General features: G+C 42.5%; 1 protein-coding gene across 3 annotated transcripts; it reads left to right on the forward strand.

Moving 5' to 3' along the window:
* The first annotated feature begins 904 nt into the window (after positions 1–904).
* LOC129853358 (aspartate beta-hydroxylase domain-containing protein 2-like) lies at positions 905–19,219 on the forward strand. 3 transcript variants are annotated; one of them, XM_055919307.1, is made up of 4 exons: positions 905–1,338; positions 17,332–18,539; positions 18,812–18,925; positions 19,083–19,219. In XM_055919307.1, exons 2-4 carry the CDS (start codon positions 17,675–17,677, stop codon positions 19,190–19,192), a joined length of 1,089 nt encoding a protein of 362 aa, XP_055775282.1. In that variant the 5' UTR covers positions 905–1,338; positions 17,332–17,674; the 3' UTR covers positions 19,193–19,219. The 3 variants fall into 3 exon arrangements, with proteins under 3 accessions (XP_055775282.1, XP_055775283.1, XP_055775284.1); XM_055919308.1 differs by lacking the exon at positions 905–1,338 and adding an exon at positions 1,355–1,829; XM_055919309.1 differs by lacking the exon at positions 905–1,338 and adding an exon at positions 1,355–1,766.
* Positions 19,220–20,348: the final 1,129 nt, after the last annotated feature.

Raw genomic sequence — 20,348 nt, forward strand, 5'->3', positions numbered from 1 at the left:
CCATTTGCCTCACTAATAATTTGGTCTACTTTCACCTCTTAATTTTCACCCATAACCTGTTTTCGAGAAATGTAATCATCGAATATTGTAAGCGCTTTCATTGTCTGCTTACATGCCTCCTTTATTTATCCTACGGTTTTGACTTGGTGTACAGGGAGACCACTGTAAGAACGGCCCATGCTCTGAATTCTGTTGCTGTACATTTTGTACATTTCAAAAGTGCTGAACAAATAGTTATATTGACTATGTACGTCCCAGCTTGCTCATTAATGTCAATCGAAATTACGGATTGCCTCTTATCCGCTTGTCGTCCCTTATGCCATAATTTGTACATCTCAATTGTCAGTAAACACCACATTTGTTTAATCAAGTCAGCTATGTTTTTTTTAAAGGCAGTAAATGAGGCTGAATGAACTGTTTCGCTGCAAGACAAGGCTCTGCTGATAGCCAGGTGTAGCAGTGGTAAGGATTCACTCCATGGTGCTGAAATGTAGGCTCTGCTGTTGGGACAATTTTATGTAGACCCTAACGGTTAGTGGGCACGTTTGTCACCGTTATAGTGCAATTCATATATTGTTTAGTATTGTGTTGTGTTGTGTAGTGGCTTTGCTGGCATGCATCTTCAAAAAAATAAAAAAACGTTTGCCTCACCAAGATATATATGCTAAAATTGCCATTGGTTCTTTATGATGATCAATGGGACGTCGGAGTATCGCGTCTCAGCGTTTGTGGACTATTGCCACGTTCATATACTATTTGGAACTAAGAAACTCAGAAATTTCCGACTTGCTAACTACAACCAGTTAGCGAGTCGGGCATTTCTGAGTTTCCTAGTTCCGAATATCATATGAACGTGGCATAAAATGTACGCTCCTGTCATAGTTCACAAGGGCATGTTGGGAACTGTAGTTTAAATAGTAGAGGGATTGGATGAGTTGCCCAAATCTTCTGTCTTGTAGAGTTTTATAGGCTACTGGCTACATTATTACAAGGCGATTTAAGGTTAATTTTACGGACACATATAGCTTATAAGTATTTAGCATTTACATTCTTATTTGCGAAGGCCTATGTTTAATTTTAAATCTAAAGATTAGCTTGTACGCCTATACCGGGGTAGATTGATCTGACTTCCTGTTGCACTGCGGTGCTTTGTACGTGCTTTGCCTGCTGTTAGTTTACTAGATATCGCGATGAATGTCATGCAACAACACAAGTTAAGTAGGGCCTAGTTATGATTGACAGGTAATTATAGGCTTATAGCCTAGATAAAGAGGACACTAGCTGCTTGGTAACATGGTAAACCTGTAGGCGAGATATCATCCACAACCATGACATTGGGTGAGTTATTATTGGTATTGCGCAGGCCTATCATGTTGCATTCGTTCCGAGTTGTTTCTATGGGCTACAAGTCTAGCTTTTACAGATCTTTACACAAGATGCTGTCTGAGATTTTGTGGTGATTTTATGCGATTGAATGATGACACGTAGGCAAGCATGAGGGCATTAGAGGCAGGAATATTGGTGAAATTGAGAGAGGGGAGGGGAGACGAGTGTGTTATGGATGGTTGTCCCCATTCCTGTAGGGTTTTTTAATATGACAGTTCCTCAAAGCACGGCAGCAGACAACGAGCGTATATAGGCTATAGCTCAGTGGAGTGAACTATGTAGTTGTGCCAGAGCGGTTCTGTGGGGGCGTGCGGCTCGGTGGACTGTGATCGGGGCTGTGTTCACTTGAGAGGAGATGGCTGTTCTGACTGTCCAAGCAGGTTTGCCGGACCATTCTTGTTGAGATGGGTTTTGAAGGAGAAGCGTAGGAAGTTATGTAAATTGTGAGCTCTGCCTATACGTGTTTATGTTTACTGCATGCAGTGCATAGTATTCTTGTGACAGTGTATCTTTTCGTCTGTGTCGTGACTCGTGATTGTGGATGCTTCCTACTGCAGTTACTGTTCATGTATATATGCTGGTGATAATCCTTTGTTCTCCTCATGCACATCATGGTTGTTTACATTGCCATGATCCTGTTTCACTTTCCTAAGGTACAGTTCGAAATGTACAGTACTGGGGGGGTGGGTCAAAAATGTTTTGCTTTGGGGAGTGTTGTTTTTTTTGTTTGCACAGGGGAGGGTAGTGCGTTTTTCCCCCCTCATTTACATTCGCCATTCTGCAGGTGTTACTATATATTTGTCTTCCATATTGCCAGATTTCCTATTCTGCTTGCATGCGCCTCCCCTATCAAGGTGTTTTGGTACTTCCCTTATGTCCTATGCTTTTTCCACATGCTTACTATACCACACACAGGTCAATATAGTCTACCAATCAACTGTCTATCCTGCCCTGTATTCATAGTGCCAATAGTGGTAGGTGGATTGTTTGTCCAGATCTGCAGTAGGTTAAGTAGAAATCATACCACATAAAATAATTAAAATCTGCATTTTTCAAAATAAATCCACAAAATTGAGGAATAGCTGACAAGCAGAGGAGAGGCCAGGTGCATCATTGCATGAAAGAACAGTGAAGACATGCAATTCAAAAAGCTCTCTTATTGATCTTGTTTAAGAACAATCAAATTATCCTACCTAGCTTACAACACCACAATCCAATTAATAATTGCATTATTGTTTTCAAGTGAGTATAATTCTACTCTAGGCTGTACACTGCAGTGGAAAAGGTCATTTGAATAATGGCGAAAAAGCCCTGTTATTTGAATGTTTCATTCCATTTGGATCAGTTGTGGGTCTACTCTTGACAGATTATAGAAAGGCACAGTAGCAGGCCAGTCTGTCTGTATTTTTACTTCTGATGCGTTGTCTGTTGCTGAACCATTCTCCCAAGTTGTCATATGCTCCCAGCAGGCCCAGTTATCAGAGGTGTGGACTCGAGTCACATGACTTGGACTCGAGTCTGACTCGAGAAAATAACTTGACTTCACCTTGGAGCCTCAAGACACGGGACCCGACTGATTACTTGAAATTATCTGGCCAGGATTTGTAATGTTTTGTCACTTATTTTGTGGCACAGAGTCTCCATGGATTAGGCTACTCTCCATACAGCCAGAGTTAGTATCGCACTTGCAAATAAACAGATTAGCTAGTGAAACGTACACTCTGCCCTCTGATTGGACCAGCAAACTGTCAATTAACACAGGTTGGGTGAGCTACAGTAGCGCAGTGAGAAGGTTTTGAGGGGATGCTGGCAAAAACAGAGTAGCCTACCTATGTTAATAATATCCATATACAATTCAGTCTAGCAATCTGCTACGGAGGCATTTTTGCCAGAACAATAGGCTACCTGGTGATTTCATTGATTATTTTCATATTTCAGGTAGGCCTAGTAGGCCTGTTTCAAGTAGGCCTGTGGCGGTCACGAAATGTCAGCTGGTGATTGTCAAGCAAATAACTGTTGGTCTCACGGTAATTGACCGTTAATTAACAAACACATTACGGATCCCCTTGCGTCCGCACATAGCCTACAAGCCATTTTAAAAACTCTAATAAATCCATGTAATATAGCCTACACCTTAACAATAAATCCATAATTTATTTTAGACATGTCTAAAGAAGCATGATATGAAGAAAATGTAGTCTATTTCAGAAAAAAATAATAGCATACTCTGACTTGTCCTGATGTGGCTATGACTGTGGGCTACACTAGTTTAACAGACAAGATTTACTTATAATTCCGTGGCATTATTTTATATTATTTTATAGTATAAATAATACAATTGAACAAAGCTGAATAAAATAAATATTTTCTCCAAACGATTTGAGGGAATGCGCACATGCGGCTATTCTGTGTTGAGCGGTTAACAAAGAAATAGGTACTCCAATATGCATAATTTAGAGTTATTAATGTAACTTTAGTTGTTCTACAAATGTTGGGCTATATGTTTTGATTATTAATACATTGTAAGGATGCATGGTGAGACGAATCATTATTTGAAAAAAGTTGCTTCAAAGGCATGAGCTCTGCTTTGTTTTTTTGCGCAGGCTGTACACACTTCATTAGTCTCTCATTCACAATTTGACAAGCACTTGATAATGCCTCGAATTTCATGGCGGTGTCGCCTTTGTGGCCGTAATGCACCCTAAAAATTCCATGCCGTTTGCGGCCGGGAGTGCTGCGTTGTGCCATATCAAATTACGAGGTGCATATTGAAGATATTGGATGAACTGTCCACATTTACTTTCCGTCAGCCAACAAGATGAGTAGGCCTAACGAACAGCAAAAACTATAGCCTGCCAATGTACTATCCCCCATAGTACAAAAGTCGACCTATTCTGTGCGAGAAATAAATATTCCAAACAGTGGGACAGTTGTGGGATGGGATAGATCCCAAATTAATACAACAACTAGCATAAAAAAACCTTGTTTATGCAATGTAGCTGACGCAACAGATCAGAACGTTTAGCTTAAAATGTTGATAAACTATTATGGTATTTCTTCACCTTATAAGCGCAACCATGCGCACATGGTAGAAGGCTATAAGCGCAAATGCTCCATTAGCGGAAAACACCATTATCAAAAGTGACCGCAAATGCAATTATGCATGTAATGCTTTTATTATAAAGGTGCATTTTTATGTTGAAAAGGATCTTACTCAAAGTTGAAACTCACGAGTAAAGCGGATTAATGTGCTTAATTTTAAGAAATTATTTGGCCACTTTAGTTGTGATGCAAACCTTATTAAAACATATAAGCTTATGGGCTAAGCTACATGAGGTGTGTGACTATGATTTGAACAAGTCGCAAAAACAGGTATTGTTTCTTATGCTGGGCATCATTCACAAGTGATGATATATAATTAATCAGACTATTCTTGATTTAATCTGGTCTTTACATATATTAAACAATATATTTGTGACATTTATGATTTAGAATGGACCATTATCATGCACCTGTATCGAAACAGGGGCGGCGGAAAAAATACATGTCATCTATGCACTTAAATAGCGAATGGACGCTTTTCCTGTGGTTTATTTTCATGCCAGGAAAGGTTGGCAATACTTCTGTTGTAAATATAAGCAATGTGCTTAATATTAGGAAAGATAAATAAATATAGTAGGCCTAGTCTATAGAAAGCTCATGGGATCCTCCTCTTTTTATTAGTGGCCATCACTCTCTTTTCTCCTGCAATTGCATAGCCTATAGAAATGTTGCGCAACATGAAGTGTTAGATTAGATTTTCAAATACATTTGCAATGATGTCAGAGAGAGTAGAGGGACAATATAGTGCTGAGTACCAGACAGTTAGCTTGTTTGGTAGGCTACTAATGACCAGCATCAGAGCTTAAACAAGCCTAAATACCGTAAGTAAATGGACATGTGGAATTTGACTGCCTTCATGACTTGTGACCGCTGGTAATACGGTCACTGCAACAACCCTAGTTATAATTATATACCTCAGAGGTGGTACTGGCTATATATCTAACATCGCACTAGCTTCAGTACTTATGCGATGAAGATGTAACATATTCTGGTGAATTACAGTGCCTTCAGAACCCTTTACTTTTTCCACATTTTGTTAGGTTACAGATTTATTCTAAAATTGATTAAATTGTTTGTTTACCCTAAATCTACACACTACCTCATAATGACAAAGCAAAAACAGGTTTTTAGAAATGTTATCAAATTGATAAAATAAAAAAAAATGAAAATATCACATTTACATAAGTATTCAGACCCTTTACTCAGTACTTTGTTGAAGCACCTTTGCCAGCGATTACAGCCTCGGGTCTTCTTGGGTGTGGCGCTACAAGCTTGGCACACCTGTATTTGGGGAGATTCTCCCATTCTTCTCTGCAGATCCTCTCAAGCTCTGTCAGGTTGGATGGGGAGCGTCGCTGCACAGCTATTTTCAGGTCTCTTCAGAGATGTTCGATCGGGTTCAATTCCGGGCTCTGGCTGGGCCACTCAAGGACATTCAGAGACTTGTCCCAAAGCCACTCTTGTGTTGTGTGTGTTCTTAGGGTCGTTGTCTTGTTGGAAGGTGAACCTTCACCACAATCTGAGGTCCTGAATGCTCTGGAGCAGGTTTTCATCAAGGATCTCTATGTACTTTGCTCTGTTCATCTTTGCCTCAATCCTGATTAGTCTCCCAGTCCCTGCCACTGAAAAACATCCCCACAGCATGATGCCGCCACCACCATGCTTCACCGTAAGGATGGTGTCAGGTTTTCTCCAGATGTGACGCTGGACATTCAGGCCAAAAAGTTCAATCTTGGTTTCACCAGACCAGAGAATCTTATTTCTTATGGTCTGAGAGTCTTTAAGTGCCTTTTTGACAAACTCCAAGTGAGCTGTCATGTGTCTTTTACTGAGGAGCGGCTTCCGTTTGGCCACTCTACCATAAAGGCCTGATTGGTGGAGTGCTGCAGAGATGGTTGTCCTTCTGGAAGGTTCCCCCATCTCCACAGAGGAACTCTAGAGTTCTGTCAGAGTGACCATCGGGTTCTTGGTCAACTCCCTGACCAAGGCCATTCTCCCCCAATTGCTCAGTTTGGCCGGGCGATCAGCTCTAGGAAGAGTCTTGGTGGTTCCAAACTTCTTCCATTTAAGAATGATAGAGGCTACTGTGCTTTTGGGGGCCTTTAATGCTGCAGAAATGTTTTGGTACCCTTCCCCATATTTGTGTCTTGACAAAATCCTGTCTCTGAGCTCTACGGACAATTCCTTCGACCTCATGTCTTGGTTTTTGCTCTGACATGCACTGTCAACTGTGGGAACTTATATAGCCGACTGTGTCACTTTCCAAATCATGTCCAATCGATAAAATTTACCACAGGTGGACTTCAATCAAGTTTTAGAAACATCTCAAGGATGATCAATGAAACAGGATGCACCTGACCTCAATTTCATTTCTCATATCAAAGGGTCTGAATACATATGTAAATAAGATATTTCTGTTTTTTTAAATGTCAAAACTGTTTTCGCTTTGTCATTATGGGGTATTGTGTGTAGATTGCTGCAGATTTGTATATATTTAATACATTTTAGAATAAGGCTGTAACGTAACAAAATGTGTAAAAAGTCAAGGGGTCTGAATACTTTCCGAATGCACTGTAATTACAATATTTGAGAGAAAGAAAAAGACTACAGACCGATCGTGCTTTCCATCCGATCCTGCAACCCCCGCTGCATATAGGTAGGCCGTGTGATCGTGCTTGCTCTGAACTCCAGAGAAGTGAAAATTGTGACAATATATCCCTAGTTTATATTGACTGCTAACATTAATGACTTTCAGCTCAAAATGCAGGTGTAAAACGCAGTTTATTTCTGTATCTTTCGTTTTGAAAATAAAACATCATTTGCGCGTGCATGCGTGGGGGGTCGCAAACTTTGAACCCCTCCTTTTTGTCATACGCAGGTCAAACAGTTTGAGATCCACTGCTAGCGAACAGGTTGCTGATTTGTGGTACAGCTATAGGACCGGGTGCAGCGCGAATGTAGGGAGAGAGGATTAACATAAATAAATATGCAGCTACAAAAATGGTTTGCTGATTAAGAATATGAACTCTTTGTGGTGAATTCTTCTTTCTTAAACCATTATTTATTTATTTAATTCACCTTTTATTTAACCAGGTAGGCTAGTTGAGAACAAGTTCTCATTTACAACTGCGGCCTGGCCAAGATAAAGCAAAGTAGTGCGACACAAACAACAACAGAGTTACACATGGAATAAACAAACATACAGTCAATAATACAATAGAAAAAGTATATATACAGTGTGTGCAAATGAGGTAGGATAAGGGGGGCGAGGCAATAAATAGGCCATAGTTGCTCAATTATTACAGTATGGTAAATTAATCACTGGGGTGATAGATGTGCAAGTAGTGGTACTGGGGTGCAAAGGAGCAAAATAAATCAATAACAATATGGTGATGAGGTAGTTGGATGGGCTATTTACAGATTTGCTATGTACAGGTGCAGTGAACTGTGAAATGCTCTGATAGCTGGTGCTTAAAGCTAGTGAGGGAGACATGAGTCTCCAGCTTCAGTCATTTTTGCAGTTCGTTCCAGTCATTGGCAGCAGAGAACTGGAAGGAAAGGCGGCCGAAGGAGAAATTGGCTTTGGGGGTGACCAGTGAAATATACCTACTGGAGCGCGTGCTGCGGGTGGGTGCTGCTATGGTGAGCAGTGAGCTGAGATAAGGGGGGACTTTACCTAGCAGGGTCTTGTAGATGACCTGGAGCCAGTGGATTTGGCGACGGATATGAAGCGAAGGCCAGCCAACAAGAGCATACAGGTCGCAGTGGTGGGTAGTATATGGGGGTTTGGTGACAAAACGGATGGCACTGTGATAGACTGCATCCAATTTGCTGAGTAGAGTGTTGGAGGCTATTTTGTAAAAGACATCGCCGAAGTCAAGGATCGGTAGGATAGTCAGTTTTACTAGGGTATGTTTGGCAGCATGAGTGAAGGATGCTTTGTTTGCGAAATCGGAAGCAGATTCTAGATTTAATTTTGGATTGGAGATGTTTAAGGTGAGTCTGGAAGGAGAGTTTACAGTCTAACCAGAATCCTAGGTATTTGTAGTTGTCCACATATTCTAAGTCAGAACCGTCCAGAGTAGTGATGCTGGACGGGTGGGTAGGTGTGGGCAGCGATCGGTTGAAGAGCATGCATTTAGTTTTGCTTGCATTTAAGAGCAGTTGGAGGCCACGGAAGGAGAGTTGTATGGCATTGAAGCTCGTCTGGAGGTTAGTTAACAGTGTCCAAAGAAGGGCCAGAAGTTTACAAAATGGTGTCGTCTGCGTAGAGGTGGATCAGAGAGTCACCAGCAGCAAGAGCAACATCATTGATGTATACAGAGAAAAGAGTCGGCCTGAGGACTGAACCCTGTGGCACCCCCATAGAGACTGCCAGAGGTCCGTACAACAGGCCCTCCGATTTGACACACTGAACTCTATCAGAGAAGTAGTTGGTGAACCAGGCGAGGCAGTCATTTGAGAAACCAAGGCTGTTGAATCTGCCGATAAGAATGTGGTGATTGACAGAGTCGAAAGCCTTGGCCAGGTCGATGAATACAGCTGCACAATATTGTCTCTTATCGAGCGTGGCTGAGATGCACCCATGACCAGCTCGGAAACCAGATTGCATAGCAGAGAACTTACGGTGGGATTCGAAATGGTTGGTGATCTGTTTGTTAACTTGGCTTTCGAAGACCTTAGAAAGGCAGGGTAGGATAGATATAGGTCTGTAGCAGTTTGGGTCTAGAGTGGCTCCCCCTTTGAAAAGGGGGATGCCCGATGCAGCTTTCCAATCTTTCGGGATTTCAGACGATACGAAAGAGAGGTTGAACAGGCTAGTAATAGGGGTTGCAACAACTTCGTCGGATAATTTTAGGAAGAGAGTGTCCAGATTGTCTAGCCCTGCTGATTTGTAGGGGTGCAGATTTTGCAGCTGTTTCAGAACGTCAGCTATCTGGATTTGGGTGAAGGAGAAATGGGGGAGGCTTGGGCAAGTTGCAGTGAGAGGTGCAGGGCTGTTGACCAGGGTAGGGGTAGCCAGGTGGAAAGCATGGCCAGCCGTAGAAAAATGCTTATTGAAATTGTTAGTTATCGCGGATTTATCGGTGGTGACAGTGTTTCCGAGCCTCAGTGCAGTGGGCAGCTGGGAGGAGGTGCTCTTATTCTCCATGAACTTTAGTGTCCCAGAACTTTTTGGAGTTAGTGCTACAGGATGCAAATTTCTGTTTGAAAAAGATAGCCTTTGCATTCCTAACTGCCTGTGTATATTGGTTACTAACTTCCCTGAAAAGTTGCATATCGCCGGGGCTATTCGATGCTAATGCAGTATGCCACAGGATGTTTTTGTGCTGGTCAAGGGCCGTCAGGTCTGGAGTGAACCAAGGGCTATATCTGTTCCTGGTTCTACATTTTTTGAATGGGGCGTGCTTATTTAAGATGATGAGGAAAGCACTTTTAAAGAATAACCAGGCATCCTCTACTGACGGAATGAGGCCAATATCATTCCAGGATACCCTGGCCAGGTCGATTAGAAAGGCCTGCTCGCTGAAGTGTTTTAGGGAGCGTTTGACAGTGATGAGGGGTGGTCGATTGACCGCAGACCCATTACGGGCGCAGGCAATGAGGCAGTGATCGCTGAGATCCTGGTTGAAGACAGCAGAGGTGTATTTGGAGGGCAGGTTCTTTAGGATGATATCTTTGAGGGTGCCCCTGTTTACGGATTTTGGGTTGTATTTGGTGGGTTCATTGATAATTTGTGTGAGATTGAGAGCATCAAGCTAAGATTGTAGGATGGCCGGGAAGTTAAGCATGTCCCAGTTTAGGTCACCTAACAGCACGAGCTCTGAAGATAGATGGGGGGCAATCAATTCACATATGGTGTCCAGGGCACAGCTGGGGGCTGAAGGGGGTCTATAAAAAGCGGCAACGGTGTGAGACTTGTTTCTTGAAAGGTGGATTTTTAAAAGTAGAAGCTTAAATTGTTTGGGCACAGACCTGGATAGTAAGACAGAACTCTACAGACTATCCCTGCAGTATATTGCAACTACGCCCCCTTTGGCAGTTCTGTCTTGTCGGAAAACTTTATAGTTAGGGATGGAAATTTCAGGGGTTTTGGTGGTCTTCCTAACCCAGAATTCAGACACGGCTAGGGCATCCGGGTTGGCAGAATGTGCTAGGGCAGTGAATAAAACAAACTTAGGGAGGAGGCTTCTAATGTTAACATGCATGAAACCAAGGCTTTACGGTTACAGAAGTCAACAAATGAGAGCGCCTGGGGAATGGGAGTGGAGCTAGGCACTGCAGGGCCTGGAGTAACCTCCACATCACCAGAGAAACAGAAGAGGAGTAGGATAAGGGTACGGCTAAAGGCTAAAATAACTGGGCTTCTAGTACGTTCAGAACAGAGAGTAAAGAAGCAGATTTCTGGGCACGGTAGAATAGATTCAAGGCATAATGTACAGACAAAGGTATGGTAGGATGTGAATACAGTGGGGGTAAACCTGTGCATAGAGTGACAATGAAAGAGATATTGTCTAGAAATATAATTTAAACCACATGTCACCGCATGTGTGGGAGGTGGAACTGAAGTGTTAACTAAGGCGTATTGAGCAGGGCTAAAGCCTCTACAGTGAAATAAGGCAATAATTACTAACCAAAACAGCAATGGACAAGGCATACTGACGTTAGGGAGAGGCATGCGTAGCCAAGTGATCATAGGAGTCCAGTGAGTGGCTTCAGGCAGCTAGCGGGCCGGAGCTAGCAAGCTAGCAGAAGGGCCTTTTGAGGGATGTTGCGACGGAAAAAGTCAGTTGAAAAAAAACCTTGGGCGGAATTACGTCGGTAGTCCAGTCGTGATGGGTCGGCGGGGGGGTCCAGGTATTGTAGCCCAAGGAGTGGTTGATGGGCCTCTACTGCTAGCCGGGAGATGGGCCTAGAAAATGGGCCTAGCAATGGCTAACTGACACTAGTTAGTAGCCAGTTAGCTGGCTAGCTTTTGATGGCGGTTCCGGTTCTTAAGTATATAAATATAGCAGATCTGTACCACATTGGGTGAGGCGGGTTGCAGGAGAGTATATTCAGTCCGTAGATGGAAAGTGATAATAAAATATATACCAAAAAAACAAGGAAAAACAATATTTACACATGACAAATTAAACACATGTCTGACTCCTACGCCATCTTGAATGTAGACCCTCACCTTAAGGTCCTCACCTAAAGTGCAGAGTATCAAAATACTGAGGCATGTGTAAATCTGTTTTTTCAAGAGGGTGCAATCACAAAGGTTCTATCTGACACTTCTGAATTAGACTTGTTCAGTTTTTAAGAAGACTGTAGCTATTTGAATACATACATGATATAATATCACTATTGTACCAAGATAGTCAGTACTCATCATCAAAGACGTTAAGAAATGTATTACGATCATCAGACAAATTACTGTCATCACTGAACAACGATGTGACATCATTTACTTTAAGATTTCTGACAGTGTTATTTTTTTGCTTGCGTGCCATTATTGCTCACTAGACTAGCCTAGACCATACTTAGAGGGAGATGGCAAAGACGTGTTCTGATTGGTCCCTCTGTATTTGTTCAGTCTTGTGATTGGATTGCAGATACAACCTTATAGCACCAAGTTCAAATTAGTTTATGCAGATAGAAAGCTGTAGTTTTTCACTTAAAATTCACTTTTTCAAAAATCTAACTTCACAAACATATGAATAACGATCTAAAAATCTATTATATGTGACTAACTCATTTTTGACAAATGTCAGATCGAACCTTATGGTCTCAGCATCTCAATTTGTACTTGAACAAGTCATTGCATGTATAGATAGTTTTTTTTCTATACTTGACTTGTGACTCGACTTCACTTGCTCTTAGAATGCATGACTTGGACTCGACCCGTTCTACTTGGGACTCGACTTGAGATTCGGACCTTGTGACTAGACTTGCTTGTGACTCAAATAATAGTGACTTGGTCCCACCTCTGCCAGTTATTCAGGAAAGCTTAACGTGTGTTCTGCCTGCTTTCTGGATCAGACCGGCTATTCCTCGACCTAGAAACTAATGTGCCAATATAGCCTAAATATTTGTCATTTAACTTTTGAGATGTATTACCTTTTTATGGGGCAGCAGGTAGCCTAGTGGTTAAGAGTGTTGGACCAGTATCGGAAATGTCTATGGTTTGAATCCCTGAGCTAGGTGAAAACTCTGTCAATGTGCCCTTGAGCAAGGCACTTAACCCTAATCGTTCCTGTAAGTTGCTCTGGATAAGAGCGTCTACTAAATTACTAAAATGTAATAAACATTTTAAAAAGCATTCTTTATGGGGAAAAAATAAGGTATTATCTTATAAATAGGGAAGGTGGAGTTACGTCACGTGCCGTTAACAAAAATATAGAAATGTTTGCTCTATCCCAAATTACAACCAACTGATTTCAGCGTTAACTCAAAAATGGAAGAAGTAAGTGGAAAGGGGAGAAGGTAGGGAACTTGTCTGCCCTTTATTAAAGACCAAGATCGGCCTCCAAAAATTGTCATAAATACAAAAATATACACGCTTTAATTTGAGGATCAAAATCTTTTACAGGTTGCAAAATAGTTTAGACTTTTGATGTGCCGATTCCATGGCACATGGTTTTATGAACCGATACACAAAACAACGCTTGTTTCAAAATGTAGTTTTTTTATTATACAAAATTCTTGCCATTAATAGACTGTTATGTACAGTGCTGTGAAAAAGCATTTACCCCCTTATTTTTCTCATTTTGCCAATTTTTGATACTGCAGTGTTTGGTTTTTGCCAGGCATAATGGGACCGATGTCATCCAAAAAGTTAAACTTTTGAATCATCTGTGCATGTAGCATTTTTCTAAGAGTGGTGATGACCATCCAGGTGCTTCCAGGTGCTTTTTGGGAAACTTTTTGGATGACATGGGTCCCATTATGCCTGGCAAAAACCAAACACTGCATTCCACAGTAAGTACCTCATACTAACAGTCAAGCATGGTGGTGGTTTGGGGATGCTTTGCTATTTCAGGACCTGGATGACTTGCCTTACAGAACAGAATTCATGGTTCTATTATCAGAGAATTCTACAGGAGAATGTCAGGCCATCCATCTGTGAGCTGAAGCGCAGATGGTTCATGCAGCAAGATAATGATCCAAAATACACAATCAAGGTAATATGAAAATGCCTAAAAAGCAACACATTTGAAGGTTTGGAATAGCCTAGTCAAAGTCCAGACCTAATCCGAATTGAGATGATGTGGCAGGACTTGAAACGAGCAGTTCATGCTTGAAAACCCACAAATGTCGTTAAGTTAAATCAGTTCTGCATGCAAGAGTGGGACAAATTTCCTCGACAGCAATGTGAGAGACTAATCAACAACTACAGGAAGCATTTGGTTGCAGTCATTGCAGCTAATTTTGGCACAACAAGTTATTGAGTGTAAGGGGGCAATTACTTTTTCACACAGGGGAATTGGGTGTTGCATAACTTTGTTAATAAAATAAATCAAATATTTGGTTTGTGTTATTTGAACAGGTTCCCTTTATCTAATAGTAGGTTTTGGTTGAAGAGCTGATAACATTACCTATCAAAAATATGCAAAAATAGAGAAAATCAGAAAGGAGGCAAATACTTTCTCACGGCACTGATATGGGGCATACAACCATGTTAGCTTTGCAGATTTTGCTGCGAAGAGACAGAACCATTAGATAACTTATTCTGGTATTGCCTCTATGGTATTGCCCACACAAAACCACATACACACACATGCATACTGACACAACACAAACACACATACAGTTGAAGTCGGAAGTTTACATACACTTAGGTTGGTGTCATTAAAACTCGTTTTTCAACCACGCCACACATTTCTTGTTAACAAACTATAGTTTTGGCAAGTCTGTTCGGACATCTACTTTGTGCATGACACAAGTCATTTTCCCAACAATTGTTTACAGACAGATTATTTCACTGTATCACAATTCCAATGGGTCAGCAGTTTACATACAATAAGTTGACTGTGCCTTTTTAAACAGCTTGGAAAATTCCAGAAAATTATGTCATGGCGTTAGAAGTTTCCGATAGGCTAATAGACATCATTTGAGTCAATTGGAGGTGAACCTATGGATGTATTTCAAGGCCTACCTTCATACTCAGTGCCTCTTTGCTTGACATCATGGGGAAAGCAAAAGAAATCAGCCAAGACCTCAGTTTTTTTTTTTGACCTCCACAAGTCTGGTTCATCCTTGGGAGCAATTTCCAAACGCCTGAAGGTACCACGTTCATCTGTACAAACAATAGTACGCAAGTATAAACACCATGGGACCACGCAGCCATCATACCGCTCAGGAAGTAGACGCGTTCTGTCTCCTAGAGATGAACGTACTTTGGTGCGAAAAGTGCAAATCAATCCCAGAACAACAGCAAAGGACCTTGTGAAGATGCTGGAGGAAACAGGTACAAAAGTATCTATATCCACAGTAAAACAAGTCCTATATCGACATAACTTGAAAGCCGCTTAGCAAGGAAGAAGCCACTGCTCCAAAACCGCCATAAAAAAGCCAGACTACGGTTTGCAACTGCACATGAGGACAAAGATCGTACTTGTTGGAGAAATGTCCTCTGGTCTGATGAAACAAAAATAGAACTGTTTGGTCATAATGACCATCGTTATGTTTGGAGGAAAAAAGTGGAGGCTTGCAAGCCGAAGAACACCATCCCAACCGTGAAGCACGGTGGTGGCAGCATCATGTTGTGGTGGTGCTTTTCTGCAGGAGGGACTGGTGCACTTCACAAAATAGATGGCATCATGAGGCAGGAAAATTATGTGGATATATTGAAGCAACATCTCAAGACATCAGTCAGGAAGTTAAAGCTTGGTCACAAATGGGTCTTCCAAATGGGCAATGACCCCAAGCATACTTCCAAGGTTGTGGCAAAATGGCTTAAGGACAACAAAGTCAAGGTATTGGAGTGGACATCAAAGAAGAAAAAAAATCCAATGAATCCAAATTTTAGAATACAAATGTATTATGTACAGATGTATTTGTAACAAAGTTACTTTTGTGGGGGTGGGGGGGGGGGGGGGTGTTCTAATCTGATTTAAGCTACTTCAAAAGTCTTCTGTAGGCTACCTGCTCACATTCAAACACTCCACTCTAATATAATTCCAGCATCCAAACTGCGCAACGGCCATTCAATGAATGGAAAAAGAGACATCTGTTACAAAACACAAAAGTTTCAATACTGAGTAAGGAGGGATGTCGAGAATGACATACTCTTCTTGATTGTGTTGTAGATAAGCACTTGAAGTCTGTAATCATTGTGTGGTTATGCGTTGCTTACTGGTTTTGTGTGGTGCATTGGCACAGAAACCTGTTGATGGAAAATGTGTTGTATATATTTGTTATGATTATAAATAAAGCATCAAAATGTAGAAAAGCTGATTTGCCCCTAGCTGATCATTGTCTGCAGACGGATCTGATCGTAGTATAATGATACAGGCGTGGAGAGTGATGTGGTGGTCGGCAAACCCTTAACCTCCAGGCTCGTTAGCTGAAGTGGTAAAGTCGAAATCCACGTTTATAAACACAGGGTTGCTACAGTTATTGTTAGTTATGGTGGTAATCATTATTTTTGAGTTAATTTTATGAGGGGGCAGGGTGTGAAAAAAAGGTTTTACAGTACAAGGGGAGGGTCATGTGAAAATATGTTTTATGTTTGGGAGGGTGGTGCATTTTTCTTTTGGGCACCTAGAATTGGACCAGCACACCCCCAGTACATTTCTAACTGTCCCTAATGTATAACAAGCCAGTACAGTAGTGCTATTCTAGAACACCGTAGTGACTCTCGTTTAGTATACATAGCCTTAGAGCTGCTCTCACCATTGATTCATGTAGGCAGATGTCAACACTGTCTATGTTTCATGCATAATGTTATCTGAATACGTGCTCTCTCTTTCTGTCACACAATCTGTCTCTATCTCTCTGCAGTGTTTCCCCTAGGATTTTTTTTCCAGCAGCGGTGGCAAAGTTAGTGTGGGGGGTAGTGGGTGTGGCCAATGGTGCCGTTTTAAAGGCCATAGAGACAACATTTTAGTTTTAAAGCTAATTTCCTGCAATTCTACACATTTCGTCATGGCGCTGAGAGAAAAATTGCAGTTTCATAGGTCATTTCCTGCAATTCTACACATTTTGCCATGGGGCTGATAGAATTTATAGTTTTAAAACTAGTTTCCTGCAATTCTATACATTTAGCTATTCTTATGCTATCTGATTGACTCGAACATTATAACAAAGTCAATGGGGGCCCCATGCCATGCCATTTTTTTAAATTCTCCTTGTCTAGTTTTTATTTTGGGGATTGTTAGTTCTCAAAGATGATCTTATTTAAATATATATTGCTCCATGATATGTTCTACATACTTTTATATCTGGTTTTAGTCGTTTAAGTTTATACTGAAAACGTTTTACCATACCGAAAAAAATGATCCATGAAGCCATGAGTCATATGCATGAAATGTGACTCATGGCTTTGTACAATGCAGTGCGGAGGTGTGTGGAGACCTGAATTTGAAATGCCATCCGTATGGGTGTGTGCATGGTGCACTGTGTGTGTCCAGAGCTGAGTGTGGGGGTGGGAGTTTGCGCAGAGGGTGGGAGTTAGTTCCGTATTAAACCAGCTAAGTGGGGGAAGTCGTGTGGAAAACTGAACTTGCAATGACATCTGCATGTTGGTACTCTACTTCTGTATTAGATGCTGCCTAAAGTCTTGAGTGTATTTTTTTGTGCAATGCTTATGTCTAATGACCTTTTCCCTATCTTTCCTTCCCTCTCTTTCTGATGCAGAGGCCAGACACTCTGAGGTATGTTGTCTGTCTGCATTTGTCTAAAATGAAAAAGGGAGGGAGCAGCACAAATACCGCACAGCCAGACGCCATGCAGGGGGAGCCCTCCCCTCATCCATGAGTGCTGAAATGTCTGGACTGGAGCCTTAGTGTGTCATCAGATAGTGTCAGACTGCATCCAGCAGGGGGGATGATAAGAGTTTATTGGAAGTAGCCTTTCAGACACCCTGTGGAAGATTTTCCTCTAAAATACATTTTCAATCAGTCAGACAGATTTGGTCATTGACCTTTTCAACAGTAGTTTCTCCAGACCAGACTGTCAGGGGTTTTAGCGAGGAGCCAGTATGGAGTGGTCACTAGAAAGGGTGAGGGAGATGGTGGCTGGAGGGATGCAGTCTATGAGGGACTGTGAGTCCAGTGCCTTTGGTACAGCCATGTGCCTGCTGCTGCTCTTTGTGTGGTACTGTTACAGGGTAGGTCGTGAGCACAGCTCCTCTCCCCTGCGTGGGGGGTACAGCAATGAGCCCAGTCGAGTAGGAGGGGGTGGGGGGGCCTTGATCAGCACAGATGGAGATGGTAGGGCTAAAGGCAGGCCGGTGTCAGGGGTGGAGGAGCAGAACGGCTTTGCTTACTGCCAGTCCACCGAGTGTTTTCGCTGCACCAACACAGGGGAGGGTCTTAATCAGAGGCTGTACCACAGCTTGCAGGATTACGCCAAACGCTACACCTGGTCAGGCATGGGTAGGGTACACAAAGGGGTACGAGACCAGGGCCGCTACCTCACCAGCCGGCCCACCATCCAGAGGCCAGAGGTGTTCTTCCTCCCTGACCTGCCCTCAGCACCCTTCTTCTCCCGGGACGCACAGAAACACGACGTGGAGCTGCTGGAGAGGAGCTTCCCTGCTCTGCTGGCTGAATTTGAGAACATCTACCATGCCCCACCAGCGCGGGCTGGCTCCTCCCTGCCTCCGGGCTGGAAGGCCAACAGCACCCCTCATGGCCAGTGGTGGACCTTCTACCTGGTGAACCAGGGAACTCCGCTGGCCCTCAACGCCAGGAGGTGCCCCCGGGCCTGGAGGGTGCTGGGCCAGCTGCGCACCTTCATTGCCAACAATGTGTTTGGAAACGCCTGCTTCTCTGTGCTGACCCCCGGAGCCCTGATCACTGAGCATTACGGCCCAACCAATGTCAGGCTGCGCTGCCACCTGGGTAAGAAATGGAGGGAGCTCCCTGGAGGGCTACAACACTGTTAAATATAGGGATGCACCTGGCTCCCATATGTATGTGTTCACCTGTGTCTTTGTGAAAGTATTACAATGATAATAATGATTTTCACTATAGTATGGTTGGTTTTAATGCTTGCTTTGCTTGCAGCATATACAGCTGACATTTTAGAATATATTCATATGTTTGTGTCATACAATATTTTCCTTGGTTTCTTTAGTAATTATATAGACTGACTTGCTATCTGTCCTCTGTAGGTCTTAGAGTGCCCTCTTCCTGTGAGCTGGTAGTTGGAGGGGAGCCGCAGTGCTGGTCTGAGGGGAGCTGTCTGCTGTTTGATGACTCCTTCCTCCACAGGGCATTCCATGAGGGTGAGAGAGGGACAGCTGTTTGTGAGGGATGAAAGGGGTCGCCTTTTTCTACCCTGGGTTGCGTGTGTGTGTTTATAATATTCTGACAAAGTGTTATTAAGCTGTTATAAAGGGTTGATTGGAGGAAAACATGAATCTGTGTTTTCGCTATGTTCAGGCAGCCCAGAGGATGGCCCCAGGGTGGTCTTCATGGTGGACCTCTGGCACCCTAATGTGGCAGCTGCTGAGAGGCAGGCTCTGGACTACATCTTCACCCCTGGACGCTGAGCAGACGGTGGGGTGCTGTGGGGGGGGGGGGGGGGGGGGGGGGACGAGAGACAGAGCTACAGAGAAACACAGAGAGGTAAAGAGAGACAGAGAGAATGTGTCAGAATTGAAAAGAGAGTTGGTGAGAAAAGTAGAGAAGAACAGTGTGAGTGAGGTGAGAGATCTTCTTTGTCTCTTGTTCCGTTCCCACACTCACTGTGTACATATTCTCTGTCGTGTTGGAATTGGCTCTCTCCCTGTAACTCTCCCTTAGCACCTACTGACTTTGACCAAACAGACGTAATGTAAAATGTTACATTTGAATGTTTACAGCCCCAATCCTTATATCTGTGATTATCCCTTCCCGTGTGTGATAGTTTACTGTGCTCTCCTTTAGAAATCAATACAGCTTTCACAAAAACAGTTGGATAAGCACATAGAAAATGTTTTTCAGAGATCAAATGATTTGCTAGAGACTGCCTGTGTTGTTGCTACACAGGAGAAATGGTTGTATTTGCAGTAGTGGGGAAATCACTGGGGAAGCCAGAAAAAAAGCCATATTACAACCTATGTGTTGTGATAATTGCGTTGTTTGCTCTATAACCTGTTAATTCATATGCCTTGCGACTGTGATATATAGGTCTAAAGAACGAGACAATAAGAAGACAGTGGCAGAATAAATTCAACCACCTTTGTTTTATCACAAAACCGGATAGCAACCTGTCCGGTTCAGTCCACAAAGCATATTGCATGTAACAGACAGTTACATGACCTACAGCATGGTCAAGCAAGTTAATGTTTCTGACTATTCCAGCACCATTTCAACATTTCAACATCATCAAATCACCTCTGCTTAGTCTAATACAGTGACCTAAAAGATACCAAAAACAATTTAGTCCAATCAACGTAAGCTAAACATGATGTGGCTGACCATTGTTCTAATTTCTTTGTGCGTGTGTGCGTTTGTGCAAGTAGAATAATATGTTGACTCACCCTACTTGTAGAAAAATGCCAATGCCATCCTCCTCTTTTCATTTTGACGAAACGGTCTATCATACAGTACACGCTTTTATTTTTTGTTGTCCTAGGCTAGCTGGCTAAAACACATGCTGGCCTAACTTCCATTCATGGGCAATATTAGCTAGATAACATTAGCCTTCTACATCTAGCTACATGT

This window comes from Salvelinus fontinalis, chromosome 4 (assembly GCF_029448725.1).
Source record: "Salvelinus fontinalis isolate EN_2023a chromosome 4, ASM2944872v1, whole genome shotgun sequence".
In the NCBI taxonomy this organism is placed as follows: domain Eukaryota; kingdom Metazoa; phylum Chordata; class Actinopteri; order Salmoniformes; family Salmonidae; genus Salvelinus; species Salvelinus fontinalis.

Excerpts from the sequence above, each read along its gene's own strand:
- LOC129853358 (XM_055919307.1), top strand. The coding sequence starts at position 17,675 with ATGGAGTGGTCACTAGAAAGGGTGAGGGAGATGGTGGCTGGAGGGATG. Across the intron at positions 18,540-18,811 it reads CAGGCTGCGCTGCCACCTGG|GTCTTAGAGTGCCCTCTTCC; the intron begins GTAAGAAATGGA and ends TGTCCTCTGTAG. Across the intron at positions 18,926-19,082 it reads CCACAGGGCATTCCATGAGG|GCAGCCCAGAGGATGGCCCC; the intron begins GTGAGAGAGGGA and ends CGCTATGTTCAG.